The sequence below is a fragment of the Sorghum bicolor genome, chromosome 10 (genome assembly GCF_000003195.3).
Source record: "Sorghum bicolor cultivar BTx623 chromosome 10, Sorghum_bicolor_NCBIv3, whole genome shotgun sequence".
NCBI classification, from domain to species: domain Eukaryota; kingdom Viridiplantae; phylum Streptophyta; class Magnoliopsida; order Poales; family Poaceae; genus Sorghum; species Sorghum bicolor.
This window is the reverse complement of record NC_012879.2, coordinates 38,880,786-38,893,843: the sequence shown is the minus strand read 5'-3', so window position 1 is coordinate 38,893,843 and position 13,058 is coordinate 38,880,786. Positions and strand designations below refer to the sequence as shown.

The 13,058-nt window shown below is 47.9% G+C and overlaps 1 protein-coding gene across 1 annotated transcript; it reads right to left on the bottom strand.

Annotated features, from left to right (window-relative positions):
- On the bottom strand, window positions 1,148–4,625 carry LOC8073034. The gene is made up of 6 exons (XM_002436981.2): window positions 4,106–4,625; window positions 3,862–3,966; window positions 3,733–3,780; window positions 3,477–3,596; window positions 3,150–3,284; window positions 1,148–2,580 (listed from the first exon to the last, which is right to left on the bottom strand). The coding sequence occupies exons 1-6, from the start codon at window positions 4,248–4,250 to the stop codon at window positions 1,415–1,417; spliced, it is 1,719 nt and encodes a 572-aa protein (XP_002437026.1). The 5' UTR covers window positions 4,251–4,625; the 3' UTR covers window positions 1,148–1,414.

Here is a 13,058-nt window from a genome sequence, read left to right as displayed (position 1 = left end):
TTGCTATCAAAGGTTATCTCTTTTATACTATGTACGTTATGCAATAATCATTTTGATTTGATACTACCCTTTATTTGTAGCTATATGTGAGATTTGGCTTTTAAGACTCTGGTTTTATCCTTCAAATCGGGTATTACAATTACACTCAGCAATATATATTAGAGAAATATATAAATAATAAATCATCAAGAAATAATATTGCTAACGAAGTTCTAGAACACAATAAATGTTTAACAAAGGTTATGTAGAAATTATTTATAAATAAAAATATTATTGCAAACTAAGATCAAGATATAATGTAGCTAACTAAGATGTAGAAAACATAATTTTTGTTACTAATAACAAAGGCTATGTAGAACTGATGTTAACTAAAAATAAAATCCACCATTATTAGTCTTCCTAATCTAAAAAATCACATAATTGAATATTTTATGTTTACATATTACTAAAGCATGAAAGACACTATATTTTTAGCAACGAAGATTAGAAGAAGTTGCTAACCTTTAGAAGATTGAAGATGAAGCCGGTGGGAGAAAGTGTTGGTTTGCTCAGTTGCTCCCACAAGCATGAACAAATGAACAAGCAAAACTAGTGTGTCTCAGGTTGGGGGATATTGGATGAGGCATGTATATATAGGTGGGGATGATGCTAGAGTGTTGTCAGGCTAATCACCATCGTGTTTTGCCTCAAACCGATAGTGATTGTGCCGAATCACTGTCGGTTCTTGACTTGAGCCGACAGTAATAGCTGGACGACCGACCACTGTGGTTCCGTCAGTGATTATTGTTATCACTGTGGTTCCGTCATAGAAACAACCAATTTCTGGTTATCGGAGACTAGAATCGGCAGTGAAAGGTCATCACTGTACTGTCGGTTGTCTCCTGATTCCGGCAGTGAAGGTGCCGGCAATGATCCGACTGAACCTGTAGAAGTGGTAGTGATACAAATTTAGAGGATTATTTTGAATTGTCTTTGTTAATAACAGAGGTAAGCAATTTGATGCAAAATTATAGGATTTATGTATTTTTTTTCCATAATGATATAGGTGAGTAATGTTTTATCAAACAATAGATCAATGGTTGTTATTAACTATGTAGGATATCAATGTAAAAGCTAGGTGTTTCTTTTTTAGCGCCTCAAGTAAGGATTAACGTGGAACTGTGTTAGAGACTTAGAGCCCCTAATTAATAATAGTAATATTTCGTTCCACCATTGCACCGGCAGCAATTTATACAGTGTACACAGTAAACACAGCTTTTTTTCCCTAAAATTTCCACAATGCGGGCCTTCTCAGGCAGGGACAGAACGAACAAGAGCACTAAAAGGAACGAATGGTGAATGGGGGAAAATGAATTGTATACAGTAATCCATATTGCTATGCTCAACAACCAACTGATCACAATCTTTATGGCCTTTATGGGTTGAGGTTATCCAGTGCCTCCAATAGAATAGGCCTGAACCTCTTGCAATCCAGCTTCACGTTTTGCTTGTCCATGAAGGTTTGCCTGATGAAGTCAAACCCGTTCTTATGGAAAGCAATAGGATTCTTGAAGATCTCATGGTCCCTCGGATATTGCTCCGTGAGGCTGCTCTCGTCCACGCCGATGCTGTATTGCTTGTAGTGCAGCCCCATCAGCTCTGCCGGGTTGCCGAAATCAGTACGGGATACCCATTCCAACCCTCCCCACGGCACAATCTGAATCAGTGTGGCATTCTGTGGCAAGAACACGCAGTTTGTAAGCCCAGCTCCATGGACACCCATCATAACGTCCACCGTGTTAACCAGCCTGGCGAACTTGGAGATATCAGAGCTCACATTGGCCTCATCGATAACCACCTCAAAGCCGAGCTCCTCAGCCATTGCAACGATCTCATCAAGGTTAAGGAACATCCTTGTACGGTGCCTCTTGATGATGAGCAACCTTGGCTTGACCTTAGGGTACTCTCCAAGCACGGTAACGGTGTCCCTGCCCAGTGAGTAAGCTCCGCGCATGAATCTGTTAAAATCAACCATTGAATAGTTGTGTGGAGCCTTCGACGAGTCTATCGTGAATTCCATGTAAGCATGGAGGCCGACAATGACATGCTTGAAGCAGTGCACCTGGTCATCCTTGCTGAAATCAATGACAGGGTACTTGGACAGCTTCTGAAGCACAGTGTGGTACTTGATTGTCCACCAAAGTGCCATGTCCGTTATAAGGAACTGAACTTCTCCATTAAACTCACTTGCTGTCGTGAAAAGAGGGACCATCACGTCAGTGAAGTCATGGAACAGATTTCCAGTATAGCCTGTCAGGGAAAAGATCACAGCAGGCATGTCATGGTACTTGGTGCACTCTGGGGCCACTTTGCTTGATTTTACTGTCAGCTCAGTGATATGGCTAAGGCAGAACTCGTCTCCTTTCCGAGGGTATGGCTTAATTTTCCACAGCTCATCTCTCTGCGAATGGCCAGGCTCCATGAACATGATTTCTGTAGCATTTGGGTGAACTCTAACATCACCACGCATCTCGCACACATTTGCTCTAAAATTTGAGAAATCACACAGGGGCTTGCTCCCCTGCTGGTCATAACTTGTATCTGCAAAGTGAAAGGTCCTCACATCAACAACACGCTATGTTTAATTAAAATAGAACGCAGAAATGGCTGGACCGTCCCAAGGGAGACAGAGACGGTTTAGGTAGATTCCAAGGGGTGGGGGAAAAAGACAGACAGCCTAACCCAAACCAGTAACAGTAAACTGAGAGGGGAAAAAAAGGAAAAAGGCCAATATGCAACCTAAATCTCCCTAAAACGGGCATATTGAAAATCTACTCCCTGTGTTTAATAATCTCTCTTGAGAGCCACCTTTTGAAGCTTGGTCGAGATTATCAAAGTTTGACTTTGGATGAAACTAAATCGATCTAAATTTTGGATCTGAGGGAGGATTTTGTATATGTAACATTTCCACACTATCGAACCATATTAAGATAAGGGTAAGTGTGACATTTCGCATCAGGTGCCCCGTTGCAGTTGGTTACTATTCCAGATTAGAAATGGTCTGCGAAGCTCAGAGCAAGACATGTTGCTGTGTTTTGGCTAATCGAGCTCTTTCATTGAGAACAAACAAAATGCGAAGCATAAACAAAGATAAGAATGGGGGTACACACCATCTTTTTTGGCAGTTTCCGTGTCCTCGGTGTCATGAATAGTGTAATTGGAAACGGTTGGGAGCGTGACTTTATGCTTGTCCGCCTCGTGCCCACGCTCCTCCCTCCTTTTCCCCTCGCCGTCACCGCCGCCGCCTGGACGAGGCAAAATTATGAATGAGAAAAGCGAACAGGCTCTGAGAATTTTTACCCGTCTAAGGTCCGAGTGTCAAATCAAGGATCTGCGACTGCGAACACAAAACGAAAACGAACACGAACACGAAGAATTTGGATGCGGTGTCCGCTCCGGACAAGGGAATCATGTGCCGCTCAACTGCGACGCCTCACCTAACTTATCCTCGTCGGATTTACGGCCGCTGCCGTCCTTGTTAGGGGTCAGCTCCGTCATCCCGCTGGTCGGGTCCGGCTCGCTCAGGACCCGGCTCTCTTCCTCCTCGCCTTTGAACCCTGCAGCCAGAGCCCAGAAGGGATTGAAGGCAGCAGCAATACCGCAAGTCAATCGAACAACAGCGAAAATAAGCAAAATTGAGCAAGAAAGAACGCCTTTCAGATAGAACTAATCGATAAATAAAAAGAAATTAACCTTGCGGTCTTGGATCAGCTTCGTCATCAACCACTCTAGGGTCTCCACCTGCAGGAAGAAATGCCCAAAGTTCAGCAACTTCCACAGATATAAAACGAAGTCTCGAGAATTCGACGGAGGATTGCTCACGGAGTGCGTCGGTGGAGGTCTTAACCGTGGTGGCTGGGGGCGAGTTAACCTTCTGCTGGATCAGGATGGATGTCGGCGCCTGGTCCACCGGTAGCTTGCCGTTCACTGCTCAAGAAAAGCGAACACGACAGTTCAAGTTCAGTTCAGTTAGTTAATAACGAAATTGAAGGTAGTCGCGCTCGAAAGGGGGAGGCTAAGGTGAGGCGAAACACTCGAATTCCGAATCTCTGAATTCTTCACTTACGGCTGAATAGGATGGCGTCGGGCTTGGAGATGACGACGAAGGTCAGGGAGACGAGGAAGAATCCGACGACGATGACTAGCAGGCGGAACCGCCGAGACTCCTGCCGGAGGCCCCGCACCAGCTTCGGCCGCTCGCCGGACTTCATCCTGCCCTTCTCCACTTCTTGGCCCCGCCCAACCCGAGAATAGGAATAGAGGCGTGCAGCAACCCAAGAAGAGAGCGAGGGACGATAAGAACCGGCCCCGCCGCCGGTGTGTCAAAGAAACGAAGCACAGGAGGAAGCAAGAAGACGCAGTCAGGGGCTGAGGGCAGGCTACTTGGCTTCCTGCGTGTGCCGGTTGCCCGGTTCCCCTCTATCTATGTGCGCCTCTGACCAGAGGGCCGCCGCGGAGGCGACTGTGGGAGACTGGGAGGTGGGGTGGGTGGCAGACTGACCCAGCGGAGAATTGGGCGTGGTCGTATATGGAACTCATGGAGGCGGCCCGGGCCGACACCGGGAGATGCGGTAGCTGCTACTGCTAGGCTGGCGAGTGACTGACTGCTCGCCTCTGCAGTCTGCTGCTTTCGATGGTGTTTCCTTCGTCCGATCTCTTGCTCCTTGCCTTTTGATTAATCTCTTGCATCGTTGGAAAAAGTCCGCACGGCACCGCGACACGCTGTTCCGTATTTTAAGAGATCCATGCCACCGGCTGAACGGGGAAAGACCAGTGCGACAAACAAGAATAGCACATGAAAAAGTGATGCAACACAGGATACCAGCTGATGTCAGCTAGCCTAGACAGCTATGTAATGAAATATTAAATATTAGTGGATGTAAGGTCTTGTTTAGTTTACCAAAAAACCAAAAATTTTCCATATTAAATCTTACGCCACATATATGAAATACTAAATATAGATGAAAACAAAAATTAATTACATAGTTTACATATAAATCGCGAGACGAATCTTTTAAGCCTAGTTACTCCATGATTGAACAATGTTTGTCAAATAAAAATGAAAATTCTATAGTGTCAAAATCCAAAAAATCTTGGATCTAAACAAGGCCTAAACATGATTAAGAATATATTTTAGCTAGCATTATATACTAACATAACAGTCATTCCCTTTCCTTCAAAGTATTCTTGCAGTTTTCTTTATAATAAAGCGTATATGAATCTGGAAAAGTTATTGGAACTAGACTTTGACACCCAGTATTCTAAAGAATATATCTCGATACAATGAAATCAATATCATATCAAGAGATTTAAGAAGTAAGAATCTATTGATATAATTTTTATACACTATAAACATGTATATAAATTGTCTTCATGGCTCTCTATTCTAAATTATAAGTTATTCTCACATTTTTCTGTTCATAACTCTTGTTTATGCATCTAATAATTTAGAAATACGACATGTCCTATCTAAAAAATTCAGAAAACTTACAATTTAAAATAGAAGGATTAAATTTCTGAAGTTCACTTCTTAGATCCTAAGAGAGTCGCCTAGAGACACTCTAAATTTCACCCTCTAGTCAATTTGTCTCAAAATAAATAACTTTCTATAAGGTTCACAATTCATCTAAAACAATTAACATTCTATATAAAAACATGCGGCAACTAATTATAGGTGCATGCAATTGATAACTACCAAATCCAGGAGATACCCGTCCTGAAAGGAAAATATATGATGATAAATAGGCCTACCAATCTCTTTAGCTTTTCTAAAAAATAGAAAATTATTTATTTTAGGACAGATAGAGTATGCCTTTGCTTGACTATCCACTCCAATAGAATCCCTTTCCATATAACTAAGTACTTCAAGATACTAGCTAAATCTCACAGCCTATATATCTCATTGATATTCTATTGGCATTCAAATTACTTGTTATGTCTACATTGATCTGATTTTGCTTTTGCAACACCTCAAATTTGAATGGTTTAAAATGTATATAGCAGATATATCTAAACGGCTGTACTCCACTGGCACTATTGCAGTACCTATTTTCAATAAAATATGTGTGTTGCTACTTTTCAGGTGCCTAAAAATAGCGATTTGTTCACGCAACGAATGGTCACCATTGATTTGGAATCCAATGGTGGAAGTGTCTTCCTTTCTTCTAGCTTCTCCTGCTTCCGCTATCTCAAACCTCGCCTCCTACCACACTATGCGCCCTCTTTTTTTTTTTTTGAAACTGCCCTTGGCTCTATGGCCTTGGATTAATAGACTGATGCTCGGCCCAATCGCGAGCACTTAAACGCTTTACAAAATCTGGGAGGGGGTCAGTCCAGAAATGGTACTGCCCCGGGTCCCAACTCACACCCACACTAGCTAGTTCATGAGCTCACAAATTACAAGAACGTGGAATCTTAGCACAGCTAAAACTAGCCAAATTCTCCTCAACTAGAACCTTGATCTCACGGACGAGACCACCTCCGACGGCCAAATCATGCGTCCCTGATAACAGGGCTTCCTTTAACTCGCTCGAGTCAGTCTCAATGACCACCTTTGATATACCAAAATGGATCGCAGCTTCCAGAGCTTGTTTGCACGCCAAAGCTTCGATGAAGAACACATCATGGACGTGACCTGGGTTTCCCACTCCTGCCACCACAGTGCCCCCCTCATGATCACGGATAATGATGCCCCAGGCTCCTGTTTTTGTTTCAGCCTGGAAACTCCCATCACAATTTATTTCCAAAGTTCCTTCTGCCGGCGGCGACCACCGTTGCTCTGTCATTGCGACCCCTACCGGGTTGGTCGCCAGCTCCCCGTTCAGCAACTCCATCGCCGTGGACATGATCGAGTGGGCTGTAGCCTGTACTGACGGCATCATATCCCCAAGGTTTACTTTGTTTCGAACTTCCCACCATCTCTAGAGTAGGACGCACACAGTGATGCACGTATCCTTCCTCAGCTTCTGTATTTCAGCCACAAAGGATTCGGCTGAGGGAGTCTCTAGCAGTTGCCGCCTGATCGCCTCCAAACCCATCTGCCGCCAACACTTCCTCACCTCCTTGCACTTCAGGAAACAGTGAGCTCCATCCTCATCGAAGCGAAAGCATACCGGGCACCTTGTGTCAAGGTCAACCCCACGGTGTTTTATATTCATCTTGAAAGCTAAACTGTTATGGGCAATTCTCCAAACACACTGTCGGATCTTTGGTGTCACTGGAATACGCCATATTTTCTTCCAGACTTGGTTTATCATTGGTCGCTGGCTAGATGATTCGCCTTTCTACTTGACAGCTTTGTTGGCTTTATCCTCATCCAGGACATGATACGCCGACTTAACTAAGAAAACTCCCTTGCTGTCGAAATGCCATGCCACGTGGTCATCCCGATCAGTATGAGTTGGGATAGCCAGAATGTTTGTCACATCCTCCTCCCAGAATAGATCTCTCACAAGTTGAACATCCCATGTCCCCGAATTTGTATCAATTAGCTCTGCCACTCTTGACAAGATAATATTACCTCTCGGTGTCCTTGGTCGCCTAGAGAGCCCAGCTGGAATCCAAGGATCCTCCCAAATGCGAACTTGACTGCCATCACCAATTCTCCAGATAATCCCCTTTTCCAGCGCTCTTAAATCCCTGATCATACTGCGCCAGGTGTAAGATATACCCGGACCTTCCTTCACCTTCCACAGACAACCATCAGGGAAGTATCTTGCTCTCAGGAGTCGTGCACACAACGAGTCCGGAGTCTGAATAAGACGCCAGCCTTGTCTAGCCAGCATTGCCAAGTTGAAAAGATGTAAATCCCTATATCCCAAGCCTCCCAACTCCTTCCTACACGATAAAGTTTGCCAGGACAGCCAATGCATTTTCCTTTCATTTTCTTGCTGAGCCCACCAAAACCTACAAATCATTGTGCTTATTTCATCACACAGGGATTTGGTAAGATCAAAGCACGACATTGCATAGGCCGGAATTGCTTGGGCCACTGCTTTGATAAGAGTTTCCTTCCCAGCTGTTGATAACAATTTCTCCTTCCATCCTTGAATGCGTTTCAAAACCCTGTCCTTCAGGTATGTGTGGGGGTATAAACCCCTATACCCTTACGGTTAGACTTCGGCCAGGAAACTTGGCCCATTACGAGACGAGTTCAAGGCTTGATCCGACAACCTGGAGTTTCGCGCAAGGAAACAAGATGGGGAGATCAAGCAGGATTCTAGTCGGTTAGAATAGGAATTGATATCGAATTATCCATGGCAATTGTAACCGACTAGGATTAGTTTCTAGATCTGTAACCCTGCCCTCCAGACTATATAAGGAGGGGCAAGGGACCCCCTAGGACGCATCATATTCTCTCAACACAAATCAATACAACCAGACGCAGGACGTAGGTATTACGCCAACTCGGCGGCCGAACCTGGATAAAAAGCTTGTCCGTGTCTTGCGTCACCATCGAGTTCGTAGTTTGCGCACCGTCTACCGATAAACTACTACCGTGGGTATACCCCAAGGTAGACTGCCGACCAGCTTTCGTCGACAGTGGCGCGCCAGGTAGGGGGTGTGCGTGCAACTTTTCCGGCCAACAAGATGGTCACGATCCCAGCTTCCACGACCGTGCCTGAAGGCCTCACGTTCACCGTCGGCCAGATCACGTGGACGACGTGCAGCGGCGGCCTCACGACCACGGTTTCAAAAGAGATCCAGATCCAATCTGAGATCACGCCGTCTCCGACCACACGCGTGACGGCACCAAGCGCCCGACCACCGTTCCCACTCTACAGGGGAAAGAAGATCGACTGCTCGGACCTTCTCCAAGCGCTTGATCGCGCTGACTCCAAGCTACTCGAAGTTTCCCAACTAATAGACGGAGTTCTGCGTCGGCCCGACCAAGCTGCTCCAGCGGATTTTTTCAAATCCCGCCGGCCAACTCGTGTCGCCACACACGAACGGCTGGGAACGTCTCTGACGATAACCTCAACACCCTCAGGACGATCCGTCGAGCTCAAGAAGGAAGATTATCCTTGCGGCCTGAACAACTCGGCCTCTGTTTACTCACAGCACACCCAATCCGCTTTCAGCAAGGCGGGTTGGTCGCCGACAAGGAACAATCGTCACTACGTCAACATGGTGACAATCCGAGAACTACGGGACGGCCAGGTTTCCAGCACCAACTCAAGCACCGGTTCCGTCCCCACCGAGGTTATAAACACCGAAGACGAGGACTACGACCTGGATTTTCCTTCACACCCTCCGGGTTTCAACCGATTCCCGATATTCCCCCCCCCCGGCGAGGGGATATTGTGTTCAATGTCAGCGCCGACGAACCGGTCGTTGATGGAGAAACAGATGACCAGAGGCAACTCCGCGAACAGCGCAACGCCGATCGCGCCCGACGACGCGCAGACGAGCAACAACAAATGCCACCAAATAATCTCAACGATGCCTTTGACATGGTCGGGGACCAGCCAGTCTACAAAACGCCAAGCGCCAACGTGGCTGTCGCCATGGCTAACCTAGATCAGCTTCCTGATACCCCCGAATGCCAGGGAGTCCGGACCAGCATCCGAGCACACCTGATCGCTACAATGGGACAGACAGCCACTCTGCTCAAGAGAGTCCAGGACGTCTCTTATACGGAAGCCGCCTCCGACCAGACTAATCGTAGCCGGGCCTCACCCAGCAGGCGTCACCGCAGCCGCTCCCCCGACAACCGTCGAGGGGACTCACGGCGCGATGATGGTGGTCGGGATGCCGACGGTCACCGCAAGCAGAACCGCGTACGCGGCCAAGAAGTAAACCAGCACAGGAATCTTCGCCACAACATCCCTCCCAAAGATGCCCGGGACCGCATCAACAGGCGCGCCGCAGAGAGAGCAGTCCACGAAAACCTGCGCCGCATCGAGTACGATGCAACGCACGGTCCTCCGGGCCTAAGACAGTTCTCCTCACACCTCCGCCAGGTCGTGTGGCCCCGCAATTTCAAGCTCGAAAAACTTAAAAAATACGACGGCAAGGAAAATCCAGAGAACTGGATCACCCTCTATGAAATCGCCGTCCGATCAGCGGCAGGGGATGAGCACGTCATGGCTAACTACTTCCCCGTAGTCCTCGACCAGGCTGGTCATCAGTGGCTTCTTGGCTTGCCCGAGGACTCCTTCGACTCTTGGGAAGAGCTACGCCAGGCTTTCATCGACAACTTCATCGCCACATGCGAGCAGCCCGGAAACAAGTATGACCTCGAAAGGATAAGGGACAGGAAGAACGAACCCCTGCGCGATTACATCCGACGATTCTCGGATATGCGCCTCAAAATCCCGAAGATTTCCCACGACGAGGCCATCTCAGCCTTCATCAAGGGCCTGCGTTTCCACTAAGCGCTGAGGAACAAGCTGCTGCGTAAACGTCCAACAACAGTAGCAGAGCTCCTCGCCACGACCAAAAATTACGCCGACGCCGACGACGCAGAAAAACTAATCCGAGACGATGCGAGAGGTCCCGACCAGCCTCCCCGGCGAGATGACGGTCGTGGTCGCTACGACAGCAGAAACCACCGCCGCTCCGACAACCGCGATCACCGAGAGGGTTGGGATCGGCGGCGTGACAGCCGCGACGACTTCAGAGGAAAGCGCCCTCGCGACTACGACCACGAAGTAAATACGGTCAAACGTCCCAATGGACGACGGGACTACCAAGAAGACTACAACAAAACGTTGAAGGGACCATGCCAACTACATCCAAAGTCCAATCATACCATGGAAGAGTGCCGCGTCCTCAAAAGTATCTATACACGGCGGGCCGCCCAAGACGACTCCGCCAAGAAAAACAACAAGCGAGACGGGCACGACCACGAAGATGAGGACGAGGACCAAGATAGGGACCCCCGACACCAGTACGTCAGCCCCACCGACGTGGTCCACTCCATTTTCGGGGGCAAGGTCTCCATTGAATCTAAGCGAGAAAGAAAGCTGTTAAAGAGAGCCTGCCTCAATATAAACAGCACGGACGGGCTGATCGCGGACCCAAAATTCCCCCCGTGGTCCCATAGGGAGATGTCGTTCAGTAGGAAGGACCAGTGGGCCGCTATCCCAGAGCCGGGTCGTTTCCCCCTGATTCTGGACCCTTGCATCAACAGCATCAGATTCGAGCGCGTGCTCGTGGACGGGGGAAGCTCCATTGACATCCTCTTTCGCAACAGCCTGCCCGCCCTCAAGATATCTCCTGCACAGCTAAAACCTTACGACGCCCAATTCTGGGGGGTTTTGCCGGGTCAAAGTTCAGTGCCTCTTGGACAGATAACATTGCCTGTCCAATTCGGCACACCCGACCACTTCCGGACGGAGTTCATCAACTTCGTGGTCGCCGATTTTGACGGGACCTATCACGCTATACTAGGCCGACCATCGCTGACAAAGTTCATGGCAGTCCCGCACTACTCATACCTGGTCCTTAAGATGCCTACGGAGAAGGGTGTCCTAACCATCAGAGGCAATGTTTACACTGCGTATACCTGCGAAGAGGAGAGCTTCAAGATCACCGAAGCAATCGACCTCTCAATCCGCATGGCAGAAACAGCAACTCAAGCCGCGCAGCTGCTTCCCGACCAGCTCCGATTACCTTAGCAGGAGACAGCCAGAAAGAACTCAAAATCCAAGGAGCACAAGGAAGTTCAGCTGGTCGACGGAAGCCCCGAGAAGACGGCCCTCATCGGGGCCAACCTGGATCCAAAATAGGAAGACGCGCTCGTCAGGTTTCTAAGGGACAACGTAAGCGTTTTCGTATGGAAACCCGCAGACATGCCCGGCGTCCCACGAAACCTGATCGAGCACTCCTTAAATGTCTCGAAGACCGCAAGACCAATCAAGCAAAAGCTGCGACGGTTCGCTCGCGACAAAAAGGAGGCTATTAGGACAGAAATCACACGGCTTCTAGCAGCCGGATTCATAAAAGAAGTGTATCACCCCGATTGGCTCGCCAATCCGGTTCTTGTACGCAAAAAGAATAATGAATGGAGAATGTGCGTTGATTACACTGATCTCAATAAACATTGTTCTAAAGATCCTTTTGGTCTCCCTCGCATCGACGAGGTGGTCGACTCAACGGCCGGATGCGAACTCCTCTCCTTTCTAGACTGCTACTCTGGTTTTCACCAGATTTCGTTAAAGGAAGAAGATCAGATCAAAACATCCTTTATCACACCTTTCGGCGCATACTGCTACACGACCATGTCTTTCGGACTCAAAAACGCCGGAGCCACTTATCAAAGGGCCATCCAGCAATGCCTCCACGACGAGACTCGTGATGACCTCGTCGAGGCCTATGTGGACGACGTGGTCGTAAAAACAAGGGACGCGAGCACCCTAATCGACAACTTAGACCGAACCTTCAAGGCACGCAATAGGTACAAGTGGAAGCTCAACCCCAAGAAATGCATTTTCGGCGTTCCTTCCGGTCTACTGCTCGGCAACGTTGTCAGTCGCGACGGCATATGACCAAACCCTTCAAAAGTAAAGGCGGTACTCGACATGCGACCACCGAAGAACGTAAAGGATATCCAAAAGCTAACCGGATGTATGGCCGCCCTCAGTCGCTTCATCTCAAGGCTAGGAGAAAAAGGCCTCCCTTTCTTCAAACTATTAAAAGCGTCGGAAAAATTTTCTTGGACAGAAGAAGCCGACACCGCATTCAACCAGCTTAAGACCTTCCTCACTTCACCACCTGTCCTTACAGCGCCTCAGCCCAATGAAGACCTACTCCTTTACATTGCTGCAACCGACAGGGTTGTTTCCACGGCAATAGTGGTCGAGCGAGGTGAACCAGGTCACGCCTACAAGGTCCAGAGACCAGTTTACTTCATAAGTGAAGTCTTAAACGAGTCCAAGGCCAGGTATCCACAAATACAGAAGCTCATATACGCCATTCTAATAACGTCAAGAAAGCTGAAGCACTACTTCGACGCCCATCGAGTTCTGGTGACAACCAGTTTCCCTCTCGGGGACATCCTGCGCAATAAAGACGCC

Coding starts and splice junctions, on each gene's coding strand:
- LOC8073034 (XM_002436981.2), bottom strand. CDS start 4,250: ATGAAGTCCGGCGAGCGGCCGAAGCTGGTGCGGGGCCTCCGGCAGGAG. Junction 3,597..3,732: donor AGCTGATCCAAGACCGCAAG/GTTAATTTCTTT, acceptor CTCTGGCTGCAG/GGTTCAAAGGCGAGGAGGAA. Junction 3,285..3,476: donor ATCCGACGAGGATAAGTTAG/GTGAGGCGTCGC, acceptor TGCCTCGTCCAG/GCGGCGGCGGTGACGGCGAG.